The sequence below is a fragment of the Lepidochelys olivacea genome (assembly GCF_965140295.1).
Source record: "Lepidochelys olivacea isolate rLepOli2 genome assembly, chromosome: 3".
NCBI lineage: Eukaryota > Metazoa > Chordata > Testudines > Cheloniidae > Lepidochelys > Lepidochelys olivacea.
The window spans coordinates 21551096-21565980 of record NC_140413.1 but is presented as its reverse complement, the minus strand read 5'-3'; the positions used below and the strand labels follow the sequence as shown (position 1 = coordinate 21565980).

General features: G+C 44.5%; 1 protein-coding gene across 1 annotated transcript in view; it reads right to left on the bottom strand.

Annotated features, from left to right (window-relative positions):
- The window catches only part of HS1BP3 (HCLS1 binding protein 3), a 78209-nt gene extending 70613 nt beyond the window's left edge, over window positions 1–7596 (bottom strand). Inside the window, exon 1 of the mRNA XM_084622619.1 lies at window positions 7418–7596. Coding sequence (XP_084478745.1) covers window positions 7418–7458 — 41 coding nt within the window. The 5' untranslated portion in view covers window positions 7459–7596. The remainder of the gene's footprint in view (window positions 1–7417) is intronic.
- Between the last annotated feature and the right edge of the window lie 7289 nt (window positions 7597–14885).

The window sequence follows — 14885 nt, the reverse complement described above, 5'->3', positions numbered from 1 at the left end:
CAAACAGAACCACAGTGACCATCTTCAGTTACTACGGCACCATTTCAAAAGCAAATAGGAGCAGTGAGGATACCAGGCATCCATCTGACATGAAAGATGTTCCAATTCACTTTCCAAAAAGAGTATCATTCATCTTCCTGTTCTAATCATTGTACACTGTTGCTGTGCTTAGTTAAACAGTTGTTACCTCAGATGTGTCTACCTTTGAGTGATAGGTCAACAGTAATTTGTACTTTGATCTCCTATCCATTAAGACAAAAGGCAAGTGCAAGATATTTTAGACAGATTAAGTAGCAGACAGCTATTTACTTTAGGTACTTATATGGCCCCATTAATGTAGTATCTGAGTGCCTCTCAGTCTTTACCCTCCCAACACCCCTACGAGGTATTCTCCCGATTTTATCCTTAGGGAGGCACAGGGAGACTAAGTGACTTGCCCATGTCACACATGAAGTCTGTGGCAGAGAAGGGAATTGAATTTGGATGTCCTGAGTCCTAGATAAGTGCCCTAGCCAATGAGCTTCCTTTCTCTAATGTGAATATGATAGTGCTCTCAAGATCCTTCTTTATTGTTTTGTGGTGGAGTATGGTTAAGGATTAATGGAGGGAGGTTTTGGGAAAAGCAGTACACTAAGTCGTGTAGTACAGTACAGTATTTTCATTAACATTACAAATCCCAGAGTATACACCAAGGCACTATGTTCCGGCTGTTCGGATAGTCCCAGAAAGGCTGTACCTACGTGTAGGTCAACACGCAAAAATTCTAAAGCCAGGTTACACTCAAAAGTTAAGTCAACCCAGCTACCTTGCTCTGGAGTGTGAAAAATCAACACAGTTAAGCCAACCTAACCCCTAGTGTAGACAGTGCTAGGTCGATGGACGAATTCTTCAGTTGACCTAGCTGCTGCCTCTCGGGGAGGTGGATTAACTATGCCAATGGGAGACTCTCTCCCATCACTGTAGTGCACTGGTCCCCAAACTGTGGGGCATGTGCCTCCCTCGCGGGGCGCAGGGACATATTTTTGGGGGGAGGAGGCGGCGGGGCCTGGACCAGCCTCCACAAAGGCCAGGGAGGGAGCACCACTCAGTCCCCAGCCCCGGCTCCACTCTCAGCTGCAGCTCGGGGGAGTGGGGGCGGACAGGTTGCATTATGGGTAAGGGGCGGGGCGCAATGGAAAAAGTGTGAGGACCACTGCTGTAGTGAGTGTCTACAGTGAAGCGCTTAAGTTGTGCTACTGCAGTTTTTCAAATCTAAACAAGCCCTAAGTAAGTCACTGTATTTCAGAAGGGAGAAAAAGAATGGCTATGTGTACGCACAATGTGTACACAGAATCACTATGTGTACGCACAATGCATAAAAAAAAAAACCTGGAGTAAATCCTCAGCTGGTGTAAATTGCGGTAGCTCCCCTGACTGCCATAGAGATATACCAAATTACATCAGCGGAGGATCTAGCCCTACATTTGAAATTCATTTCGATAACACTTTTCAATTATGCCAAAGTGCTGTACAGAAACCAGCAATACCGTGAGGGTAAGCATCCAAAGATGATGCTAGAAATAGCATGATTAGTTTTTCAACGTAACTTTAAAAAAAGAAAGAAAAGCACAAGTATTATACAAAGAAGAATTTTACCAAGTAAATGCTAAGTAGGCAAAGACCCAGATGGTAGCAGTAATGACATTTCAGATAAGAGTGTATAGAGTGAAAGATTACCCACTGTCCTAAGAGTTAATGAAAAAGGGATCATGTCATAAGCAAAAGAAAGCTATATTAATGAGACCATGAGCAGCTTTATCTCAGTTTGCCAAAACAAATTAAGAAAGTTTAATATAAAACAATTAACAATATTTTAGTGTCAAAATGTTCATAATTTAAGATTGTGTACAGTACTCAGATAATGCACCTATAACTATGTTTGTTGAAAGAGAAAAAGAAACAAAGATGAAACTGTTTGGAAATGGTAAAGTCCAACAGATCAAGGAAATGTTACTGAGCAGCGACACCTGGCTTGGTAAGAACAAAGGTAATGTTTTGCACAAGACAAAATTAAAATTATTTGGCAGATGCTTTAACATACACATTTTCCAAAATGCTTAAAAAGTTAGACAAGAACACAATCAATATGCTCATTTAATCCCACTCCAACTTGTTTTCTTCTTCTGCCATTTTAAGATCCACAGTATTATCTCCCACCTGGTTCCATATCTGAGAAGCTACCCCAAATTATCTACAATAGTTTTGAAGAGGGAATGCCAGCATCCCATTACACCCTTTGTTCACTGGTAGAAAGCAAGACATTTTATAAGGGCCAAACTTTGTGTTCAACAAAACAGACAGTGTAGTATCACTGGCTGGAAAATAAAACACTATGCACAGAGATGGGGATGTTTTCCTATTTCACCAGTGTACATCTACAGTAATTCCACTGACACTGTTAGTGTAACTCTAGCTTTACACTACCACCAAAAAGGAATTTGGTCCACCAAGTGGTGCTTTTGTAATCAATAGCACTAAATATTATTTGAACACGCATCTCCCTGTTTTTCCTTCCCTGCCTGTTTTTTAAAAGTGAAATAAAAAAGGGGGTGTATGTGTAAAAAATTGAGTTTCTTTTGAATTAATTTTGTTTTCCTCCTTGTTTTTACCCTTAAAAATAACAGGAATGACAAATCCGGTCTTCCCTGGATTTGTCTGAGAATTTCTTGAGGCTCAGAGATGTTCATTATAAATTCTCACGCCTCAATTGTTACAGGCAGGCTTCCAAGTGTTCATTAGGTATTAGAGTTTTAAATGTGCTTTAAAAAAAAACAGAAAAGAAATAGTTTTAAATAATCTAACTACAAATCCCTCCCCCTCTCAACATGTCAGGTTTCCCTGTGTGCTTTAATGTGATGTCATAATTGAACTAGTTCTTTAGATACTGATGAGAGTTTTCCAGAGTAGACAAGACATAATTTCTAATGTAAAAACCAAGTTGAATTTTTTTTTAAACAAAAAGACTGAGGTTTCTTTATAAATCATTTAAAAAAAAACAAAAAAAACCCCAAGCACACTAGCCCAATTTCTCACCCACCCCTCTTTACAGATCGTGTTGAAAAGGAACATGATCCTAGGCCCACTGACTTCATTGAGGCCAGGATTTCACCCTAGGTACCTAATGTTATATGCTTTATGTGGTATTCTGTCTTGTCCAAATTCCCTTTTTTTCCCTCTAAACACTGGCAAAGACTCATTTTAAAATCAAGCCAAATTCTGTTCTCAGTTACACTAGTGAATTGACTTTACCAGGGTTGTCCTGATGTAAGAAAACAGAATTTTGCCCATACTGCTTAGATGTTTGCACAAAAGATTGCTTCGCTCACATATAAATTATGGCTGTTATTTGGAGTGTCTTCTCCATCAGTGGCAGCCAACAATGCTGAGTAAGGGACATCTGACAGTAAAATCTGTTTTGTTTTAAATCTGGATTTACATTAGAGACAACACTCCCCAAATGCTTACTCACTCAGATTGCAGCAGTAAGAGTTAGTCAACAGTTCAGCAGGCTGGTAGTTTTGACTAAGTTCTGTTTCTGGTAACAAATCCTTAGACACATCTCTATATTGCAGATTCATAAAGCAATCTGTTCTCCCTCTCCCCACCCACAACAATAAGAACAGGAAAATGTTTCGACAAACCATCTACCATTATTCCAGCTTCCTCAGTCCATGGAACAACTCTTTTGTCTAGATGAAATCTAGCAGCTAGTCAACATTCTTGTATATTAAGATAGCAACTGACTTCTATGTATTGGGATCAAAACACTAGTTTAACTACAAGGGTTACTGAATCAGAGTTCTTAAAGGGCTATCCACCCGCCCAGAAAAAAAAATCACACTGATTTTTGGGCTTTTTTCATATTGTCAGAAATAACAGCTAAGATTACTATAACGGAAAGAGATTAGAGAGGGGAATGATATTTTTGTTTGCAGTTTGTTAACTTTGTGCCTTTGACAGCACTTTGCGTATGGTCAGATTCATCGTCATTGTTTCCCAGGTGCAGTTTCCCTGTTATTTGGGCAAATCTCTCCCACAGTAACAGGGGAGAGAATTTCATTTATTTATTTATTTATTTTTAATTAGGAAATTGCGATCCTAAAACCACAAGGATTGGCAGGGAAATTCAGGCAGATGCATTATCTGAAGCGACTTTCGAGTTTTTGAATTAAAAGTTTCAAAATGAATGTCCCTAGGACATTTTGGCTCTCTCAATATTGTTATTAATTGAATTTTGGTAGCACCCAGGGGCCCCACCATGCTCAGCCTTCTATAATTACACTGAGTAAAAGACAATCCCTGCCCAGAAGAGTTTACAATCCAAGGCTCCGACCCTGCAACATTAGAGAAATGCTTAAACTTTACCATGAGTCATTCCATTGATATCAGTGGGACTATCATAGTAGTAAACAGGGCATCATTTGTTATGGGACAAGGGAGGCAATTGCCTGCCACCAGACCTTGGTCCCCCCCACAGACTTGTCCGGGGTCTATATGCGCCAATATATCGTCCACTCTATCCTGCCCAGACTTTGCAGGATATGATATAATCATATATAATGTTCTATATACTGACACAACTTTGGCCTCCTTCTCCCCCTTCCATAACAGTTCTGAAATGATGCCCCTAGCAGTAAAGCTAAGTGCAAGCATGATGGCAGAATTGGGGGCCTAAATAGACAAGACATACAAGGGGTGGTAGAAGGCAACAGAACATACAAGCGGAGCTAACAGAGTGATGGTTCACAAACAACATGTTAGTGCCATGATTTTTTGTTAGTTTATTTTGATTTTCATATGATTTTTATGGGGTGTTGTTGATTGTACATTGTATTATATCCATTACAGCTGTTGCGGGGGGGGAGAGAAGAGATGGGAAGGGAAGGGAGAGAGGGCTAAAGGGAAAAACAAAGGAAGGGAGATGAGAAAAGAAAGGGGAGTGGAGTGGAGGGCAGCTGGAGTTATGCTGAAATAAGGAGGGTGATGGAGCAACAGCCAAAGAGCAAAGGGGGGAGGAATGTACAATGTTAATCTGTTGTGTTTGTTAATCTCCTACCACTAGTTAACACTCCCCTTTTAATGTATTTTACATATAGAACATAATAATAATTCTTATATAGCACTTTTCATTAGTAGATCTCAAAGTACTGTGCAGAGGAGGGCAGTATCACTAACCCCATTTTACAGATGGGGAAACTGAGGCATGGAGATGACCCAGTAGGTCAGTGGGAGAACCACAAGCAGAACTCAGGTCTCCTAAGCCCCAGACCAGTGCTCAAGCCACTAGGCACGCTGCCTAGTTAAATATCACCAAGCTTACAGTAGACTATAAACAGAAATAAAGATGAAGGCTGGTCTACGCACATCTGATAATGGGTACTATTAAAAGCACATGCAGATTTTTCCCTATACTTAATTTACAAGATTATTTATTATTTGTACGGTTGCAACAAGGATACCTGCTCATGGATCAGGATCACATTGTGCGAGGTGCTGTACAAACACAGAACAAAAAGATGGTATTTCTACTGTACCTTGCACATACTCATTCTCCAACAAGCGTGGAAACAAACATGCCAATCCCACAATTTTAGGAACTCAGCAATTTCTGCTGCGTTCTACAAATTCTAAACTTTTCTTATAAAAAATTAGGTTTATATTAATTATTATTATTATTATTATCCTTTTGACTGAGGAGCAGCCAAATGCCCTCAGCCCCTGGTAGGATTAGGCCCTTACTGAAGAGTGAGCAATGTTTACTTTCAGGATATTATTTGTCGAATCACCCATTTGTAAAATTGTTTTAGATGAATTACCTACAATCACAAAGAAGGCCATAAAGCAGCCTGTGCTCTTCCTAGCTCTATGGTTATAAATAAATAATTTTGATGACTGTATACACTACTCTATAGCAGTAGATAGCTGTACTCTACAGCTGCAGAGAACCTCGAACATTTTAAGAGAAGTCACACATTTTTCACTTGTAATCTCACATCCAGAATTCCTAGCAGGGCAGAAATTAAAATGGATTACTTTACACCAATTAAGAAGGCATTGCTGGCATTGCCATGCAGCATCATAACAGGCTTTGCAGAACCATTGCCTGGCGGTACCTGCCTGTAAAGCTATTCAGAGGCAGGCTAATGTGAAGGGAGTCCTGCTGCACAGAAAGAGACGGATTGTTGCCACAGGTTTGTGTTTCTCACCTGCAGAGCCCAGAACCCAAGGGTCAGCGCTGAAACCTTTGAAGTTCAAGAGTTTGTTGCCAGTCCCATAACTTTGGATACCAGTAAAGGAACTGGTTTCAGAGTAACAGCCGTGTTAGTCTGTATTCGCAAAAAGAAAAGGAGTACTTGTGGCACCTTAGAGACTGACCAATTAATTTGAGCATAAGCTTTTGTGAGCTACAGCTCACTTCATCGGATGCATACTGTGGAAAGTGTAGAAGATCTTTTTATACACACAAAGCATGAAAAAATACCTCCCCCCACCCGATAAGCTATTACCAGCAAGAGAGTGGGGTGGGGGGAGGTATTTTTTCATGCTTTGTGTGTATAAAAAGATCTTCATCGGATGCATACTGTGGAAAGTGTAGAAGTGAGCTGTAGCTCACGAAAGCTCATGCTCAAATAAATTGGTTAGTCTCTAAGGTGCCACAAGTCCTCCTGTTCTTTTTAGTAAAGGAACTAACAACCTCCCAGGCGGGCCAGGCTTTAGAATGGTGACACTATCTGGGAAAGAGAAAGTCTCAAGAGCAGGAAGCTGGCCTGGTAGCTGTTCAGAGGGAGGGAGGCAATTCAGAACTGCCAGGTGGTCAGATCGCCTTCAGATCATCACCCACCTCCGCAGTGCCCCCTTGGCACTGTGGAAAGGGATCACAGCTGATTGCTGCGAGCGCTGCCTAGCCCACCCCCTCCTCCGCCCAGGGCAGAGCGCCAGCGGCTCCCCGGAGAGCCCAGAAGCTCGGGGGGCCGGGGGGGGGCGCCTGGCAGCCAGGCCCGGCCGAGGCCCCAGCGCGGCGGCACAGAGGGGGCACCAGGCTCTGCCGCGGCCGCCCCGTTCCTGGCCCGGGGGTGGCCGCAGGCAGCGCTCAGGCGGGGCGCCCGGCCGAGGCTGCCCTGGCTTGGGGCGGGAGGCTCCAGCAGGAGGGCACTGCAGCCCCCCGCAAATCCCTGTCCGGCCAAGACCGAGTCCCGGGCAGGGTCGGGGCAGAGCCCGCGGAAGGGAGGCGCAGGCCGCAGCCCCGCGGGCGCGGGGGAGTCCCGGGGCCGTGTCCCAGCGCGGGCTGCGGCCGCAGGAGCGGGGCGCCCCGGCGAAGGAAGCGGCAGCTGCCCGCTGCGGGCCCGGGGAAAGTTCCCCGCCCGGCGGCCCGCCTCACCTGCTGGTGACCAGCACGGCCGGCGCCGCGCCCTGCTGCATCCTGCCGCCCCCGGCCCGGCCCAGAGTCCCGCGATCGCTCCCCGGCTAGCGGCCAGCTGCCGCGCAGGGACTCCGTGCTGGGCAGGCGTCGCTCCCCCGGCCTGTTTTCCGGCTGCTCTGCCCCATGAGGGCGTTTGTTTAAATTGCAAAGGGGAAAAGAAGCCAAAAGAAACCCGTAGTCGGCAGGATTCGAACCTGCGCGGGGAGACCCCAATGGATTTCTAGTCCATCGCCTTAACCACTCGGCCACGACTACACCTTGTTTGGCGTGCTTTCAAAGGGTGACTCTACAAATTCCTGGCTCTTGCACTTGTTCTTGGTATGTTGAAAATGTTTGTCTGGCACTAGGTGTCTGTAGTCCTGTGTCACCAGCTGAAATAGGCTGCTCATCTGTTGTGTTTGTACTTTAACTAGTTCCCGCTCCATAGTCTTTCCAAATCTTAGCAATAGTGCCACGCAGTGTCATCACCTTTAATAAAAGAATCCACTCACTAAAATGTGTCTGAATTGTTCTCAATATATTTGTCACTGAAGGATTCATGCCCCCACTTAATAACCTTTGCCCTCTGATGAGATACAGAATATGATTCAGCCTTGTATGCAACTCTTTGCAGTTCAGCGCAAAAGGAGCACTTTGATGCTGACCTAGAGGCACTTTTGTTTGGCACCCCTAGTAGCTGAACTCATGAAAACACAGACTGTACCATGAGTCTGTGTTCTTCTGTAGAAACGAAATAAACACCAAAATATGTTATTAAAACTCGAGGCCTGATTTTACAAACTCCTACTGGCCAGGCAATAAAGTTAGTAATGGATGTCAATGTTTTCAGGATCAAGCCTTTACTTTCACACTTTGAAAGAAACACAGTAACCACACATACATCCTTTCCCATCCCTCAAAAAAAACAAAACAAAAAACAAAAAAACCACAGTTACACATAATATACATATATGCAATTATTCCCAGGCAATGTTCCCTCTAATTTTTTCCATCCATGTGCAGAGTGAATTTTGTTATGTGCATCAATATGGAGGTGATGTGTGGAGGGGGTGGGGCTAAGGGGATTGGAGTGTGGGAAGGGGCTCAGAGCTGGGGCAGAGGGTTGGAGTTGGGGGGTGAGGACTCCAGCTGGGGTTGCGGGCTTGGGGTGGGGCCACAGATGAGGGGTTGAGGGTGCAGGAGGAGGCTCAGAGCTGAGGCAGAGGGTTGGGCTGTGTGGCAGGGGTGAGGGCTCCGGCTGGGGGTGCGGGCTCTGGGGTGGGGCCGGAGATGAGGGGTTTGGGGTGTAAGCTGCCTCGTGGCTGAGGCGGGGAGAGAGGACTCCCCCCCATCCCTCTCTCCCCGCAGCAGCCCTGGGGCTCAGGGAGAGCGTCTTTCCCTGCCACAGCAGCTCCGGGGCTCGGGCTGAGGCCAGGAAAAGACGTCTCTCCGTGCCCCGTCTCTCCCTGCACACCCCAAGCTCCCCACCCACCCGCTATTCCTCTCCTCACCCTAAACCTCTCTCCTGTCCAGGCCCCTGTGACTGCGCGCCTGTGCGGATCTCCTCATCCAATGCGCAGCCCTTCATGGGCTCCTGGCCGTGCAGGCACGCACCTTAGAGGGAACACAGTTCCCGGTTGCTGGTTTCTTATTTGAACTTCTCCCACCTGCCAGTTTCTCTGCACCTAAAAAAGTGCTACTTCTGGGTTCACTTCTGCTGTTTCCCTCCTCCCGCTGGTCCTGCCTTATGCTGCTCTTTGCTGTTGATGTCTCTCCCTATGCCCTGGATACCAACACTTCCCTAGCGACATAGGGATGCGACATGGATGAAGCTGTGCTGCTGTAGAGCTTAAGTGAAGACATTCCCATGCTGACAGAAGAGCTTCTCCCATCGGCCTAGTTAATCCACCTCCCGGAGAGCTGGTAGCTATGTCGACGGGAGAAGTTCTCCCGGCAACATAGCATTGTCTACACAAGACGTTAGGTTGGTATAACTACATTGCTCACGCGTATGGATTTTTCACACCCCTGAGCAATGCAGTTACACTGATATACATCTGTAGTGTAGACCTGTCCTCAGGCTCCAAATCCCCTTTCAGGTCCAGATGCCTCTGCTGAGTCCTCCAATTAATGCAACAGAGGTACAGGGCATTGGGTTTGGGATTGTTTTGGTTGGTGCTCCAGGATGGTCTGTTCCAAGTTAAGGAAGATGGGTGGTGGGTAACTTAGTAACCAAGTCATCTGACTGCTACAAAGCAAAGTAAAACTACTAGATGTTGTAAAATACCTGGTGTCCTCACAAGTGAAATTTCAGTGTTTTGCAAATAATCAATATAATTTACCATTGTACAGTGGTGCCGGGCCTGGCTCCCTGCTCCAGGTGTTGTGACCTGGTGCATGGGGTTGCAGCACTGCTCACTCAAATTTGGCCTGGTCACCACCACCCCCATCATGATGGAGGTGCAGCTGGGCCAAACCTGAGTGGCATTGTGTCCCCAGGCACCAGGTTTCAATGGCCAAACCTGGGCCCAGCCCTGCAGGACAGGAGCAGTTCCTGTGGAGTGAGTGCAGGGTGGGCTTGCTCTGCACTCTTCTCTGAGGGGCAAGACCTGACCTCCCCAGGTCTTCTACCCCCTGGGGCTGGATCCAGTATGGTCTCCCAGACACCTCCCATGTTAAAGAGTAATAAAGTGAAATTCCAGAAAAATAAATTAAAAAATTAAAAAGAATTTCATAGGGCTCTACTTAGCTCCACAACCACAAGAGCTAGAAACTTTCTTTCTTCCTTTTTTTTAATGAAAGCTGAGATCTGGGTATATTTGCATAATTTCAGGATCTGGGGCTTAAAAAACCACCAACTGTGGCAAGAAATGGCAAACTGCAGTTGCCATATACAGTGGTGGTGGCCATGAGGAGTTCAAAAATTGGAATATACCCAAAAAAGAGGATTCACTCTTTCAAAAAAAAAAAAATCATGATTGCAGAGCAATCTGATGATTTGGTGGGGCCTGCCTCATGACCTTTAAACGGTGAGGGTTAGTAATACTGAGAAAGGTACTTCATTTTTTAAATGACAGCTGAGAAATATTGTACAACTCAAAATCCAATAATGAGAGTGGGCAACACTAGGCCTTCTTGGCTGACAGATAGACACAGACAGACAGAGGCACCTACCAAGTCAAAGATGAAGCAGTAAGATGAAGCTTACACGACAGCTGCCTGTGGCTAATCAAAGGACTTCAGTCTTGGGTGTGCCAGACCTTCACCACCACTATTTTTTGTTGATACAATTTGGCTGACTTTTAAGTGCTGTAGGGAGATGCCTGAGCAGATGTCTGCTGTTCTAAGATTCCAATCTGTTCTGTTTTTGCTGTCTCAGATGGCCAGGTGCCAGCTCCTTATTGATCTAAATAAATTGGATTATGTCGGAAATCAGCCAGAGATAAAAATGCCGCTAAAAGAGAGACTCAGTCAGACACGTAAATATTTGGGGTGTACTTGTGCTTTCCATAGCTCCAGCGCAGAGCTTTAGAACCCTTATTACACACAGTAATTTCCAAGTGTTATACCTGGAAAATCGGTGTTCTCAGGGCTGGGAGTTGTTCACCAGTCTGTAGCATGTGGGACCATTTCAGCCAGCTGCCATTGGGCTCATGTCAAGAAGGTTCCAGGGGCAGTGTGGTGGCACTTCTCCTGTAGATAGGGAGAGCTTCTCCCATTGACATAGCTATCAGCTCTCCAGGAGGTGGATTAAGTAGGCCGATGGGAGAAGCTCTTCTGTCAGCATAGGAGCGTCTTCACTTAAGTTCTACAGCAGCACAGCTGCATCCATGCAGCTGCGCCGATGCCGTGTTTTTAGTGTTGACCTGCTTTGAAATATCCCTGCTGCTCCAAGAGGTTGAGTCCCTACGGGTCAGGTTGGAGAGAGGCTGGTAGAGCAATATGTGTGGAAAGGTTAGCAGGCTGCTGTCCTGCAAGTGACATTGTTCCCACTGCCTGTCAATCTGACACTTTTTACCAGCACTAAATTCACCCACAACTTCTTTTTTTTAAATTGAGGTTTATGATTCTATACAAATATGCAGATTAGCATCACGGGTACAGGGCTAGTTGCACCTTTGACCCCTTTGTGGGTGCACCCCCTCTCGGCTTCATGCTTTTACCTCTCCGAGGTGGAATTCTGCACTTCACCCACTCCTGAATTGGACCCTGGGTTACAGTACCCTGTGTATGAACTGTTCTTACCCAGCAGGTCCGACTGTGATTCTTCACTTCAGGAGTCTGCGACCAGTGGCGCATATAATTACCAAACAGTCTTCTTAAACCAAGTATTGTTTATTTATCAGTGCAAAGCATTTAGAGAAACAAGAACTGTAAAACAAGTCCACACACATGGCTTTAGAATCATAGAAATGTAGGACTGGAAGGGACCTTGATAGGTCATCTAGTCCAGTCTTCTTCACTGAGGTAACATTACATGTTATCGAGACCACCCCTGAAAGGTGTTTGTCTAACCAGTTCTTAAAAACATCCAGTGACAGAGATTCCAGGTAATTTGTTCCAGTGCTTTACTACCTTTATAGCTAAGAAGTTTTTCCTCACGTCTAACCTATATCTCCCCTGCCGCAATTTAAGCTAATTTCTTCTCGTCCTATCCTCAGTGGTTAAGGAAAACAAAGTATCATCCCATAGGTGCGGGAAGTATGAGTGCTGCCACACCCCAGGGCTTGAAGTGGTTTCCATTATATACAAGGTTTATAGTTTGGTTCAATGGATCTCAGTGCCCCCACTATAAAAATTGTTCCAGCACCCCATAGCATCCTCCTGTTTATAGCACCCTTTTACATATCTGAAGAGTGTTATCCTGTCCCCCCTCGATCTTCTCTTCTCCAGATTAAACAAAACCAAGTTTTTCAATCTTTCCTCATAGGTCATGTTTTCTAGACCCATGATCATTTTTGTTGCACTCCTTCAAACATTCTCCAGTTTTTCCACATCTTTCCCAAAGTGCGGTGCTCAGAACTGGTCACAGTACTCCAGCTGAGGCCTTATCAGTGCTGAGAAGAATGGAAGAATTACTTCTCGTGTCTTGCTTACAAACATTCCAGAATGATACTTGCTTTTTTTTTTTTTTTTTTTGCACAACAGTATTACATATTACCTACAGTCTTCCTGATGGTAACCTAAACAGGCCTGACTTCTTCATATACCCTCGCAGGTGCTTGCATCTTAGTCTGGTTCCCCTGAACAACTACCACCATTGAGAGAGAGTCCCTTTTGAAACAACTGTAGTCCTTTTGTTGTTCTGCATTCCCAGGACTTTTCCTGTCCTGGCATAGTCTCTTAATGACCCTGTCATAAACATACAGATAAGGGTAGCATAAAATCCCTCCTGGGTAGCTGTACTGAATCTTTACCTGTAAAGGGTTAAGAAGCTCAAATAGTCTGGTTGGCACCTGACCAAAAGGACCAATAAGGAAAGATACTTTCAAATTTGGGGTGGGGGAGCGTTTGTTTGGGCTCTCTTTGTTTGTTCCCCCTCTGGATGGAGAGACAGACCAGGCAGGGACAACATCTCCTGAAAACATACCTGAAATGATTCATCTAAGATACAAAAATTGTAAGTAAGGCAAGGAAATGCGTTCGATTATCTTTTGTTTTAGCTTGTGAATTTTCCCTATGCTAAGAAGTAGTTTTATTCCTGTTTTTGTAACTGTGAAGCTGAGTCCAGAGGACAGTCCTTTGTGTTTTAAATCTTTTTATTACCCTGTAAAGTTACTTTCCATCCTGATTTTGCAGGTGTGATTCGTTTACTTTTTCTTTATAATAAAATTCTTCTTTTAAGAACCTGATTGATTTTCAGTGTCCTAAAAACCAAAGGGTTTGGTCTGCGCTCACATTGTTAACCAATTGGTGGGTATATTATTCTCAAGCCTCCCCAGGAAAAGGGGTGAAGGGGCTTGGGGGGATATTTTGTGGGAATAGAGACTCCAAGTGACCCTTTCCTGAATTTTTGTGTAAATCACTTGGTAGTGGTAGCAATACTGTCCAAGGACAAGGAAAGGAATTTGTGCCTTAGGGAAGTTGTTAACCTAAGGTGGTAGAATATAAACCTAGGGGGTCTTTCATGAGGGTCCCCACATCTGTACCCCAAAGTACAGACCATCAAATGTTTGCTGAGACATGGCTAATCTCAGGCCATTCTTTTGCCTTCCTGCTTGTTTTTCCTTACAGCCACCTATTAAACTAAACCAGTACATTCATACACTAGACTCTCAATAAGCAGTGTGACAAACGCACCTCTTTTGTCACATCAGGGCTCAATGTTTCTCCCTTTGGTATTGATTTATCCAAGAACCCCTCAATCCCACTCCAGAGATTTAATATTTCATATTGGTTTATTTACAGGGTAGGCCTTAGGTTTGGCCTGAGAGCTTCTTTTAAACAAAACCAAAATAATTACTTTTCTTAACTTGCCTCTTCTTATGCTAATCACCAGCCACCCTCTCTGGGCCCAGCTATGCTGGGAACTAAGGCCCCCCGCCCCAAGCAGAAGTAAAAACAAGATTTCCCCTTATAGAGTAAAACAACTTTTAAGCTAGAATAAGCTTTTTCCCCTAACTGCCTCCTTCTGTAGCTTGCTTTTCCCATCCCTCCTTCCTTTTCTCTCTCACTGGAAGAGGTTTTTAAAGATCATAGGCTTCCCTTAATTAGACTCAGGTGTCCATAATTAACCTAAGGTAACCCCTTTCACTTCATAGGAAAAAGGACATTAACCATTCTGACTGATATAGCTGCCTTCAACCACCCTTTCAGAACTGTCAGGTCTGACTTTGTCACACCAGGTAAGGGTACAGTATTCATTTGTAGATTCCAAGACCAGATGGGACCATTATGATAATTTAGTCCGCCCTTCTGCATAACACAGGCCATAGAACTTCCCCAGAATAATTCCTAGAGCAGATCTTTAGAAAAGCATCCAATCTTGATTTAAACATTGTCAGTGATGGAGAACCAACCATGACCCTTAGGAAGTTGTTCTAATGGTTACTCTGAAAAATGTACACCTTCTTTCCAGTCTGAATTTGTGTAGCTTCAACTTCCAGCCATTGAATCATGTTATACCTTTCTCTGCTAGATTGAAGAATCCATTATTAAATATTTGTTCCCCATGTAGGCACTTACAGACTGTAACCAAGTCACCCTTAAACTTCTCTTTGTAAGCTAAATAGATTGCCCTTCTTGAGTCTGTTGCTATAAAGCATATGATCGAATGTTTTAATCATTCTCATGGCTCTTCCCTGAACTCCCAACCCCAATTTATCAAAATGCTTCTTCGATTGTGGACATCAGAACTAGACACAGTCTTCCAGCAGCGGTCACACCAGTGACAATACAGAGGTAAATAACTCTCTACTCCTATGTGAGGATTAGATCCTATTAATAC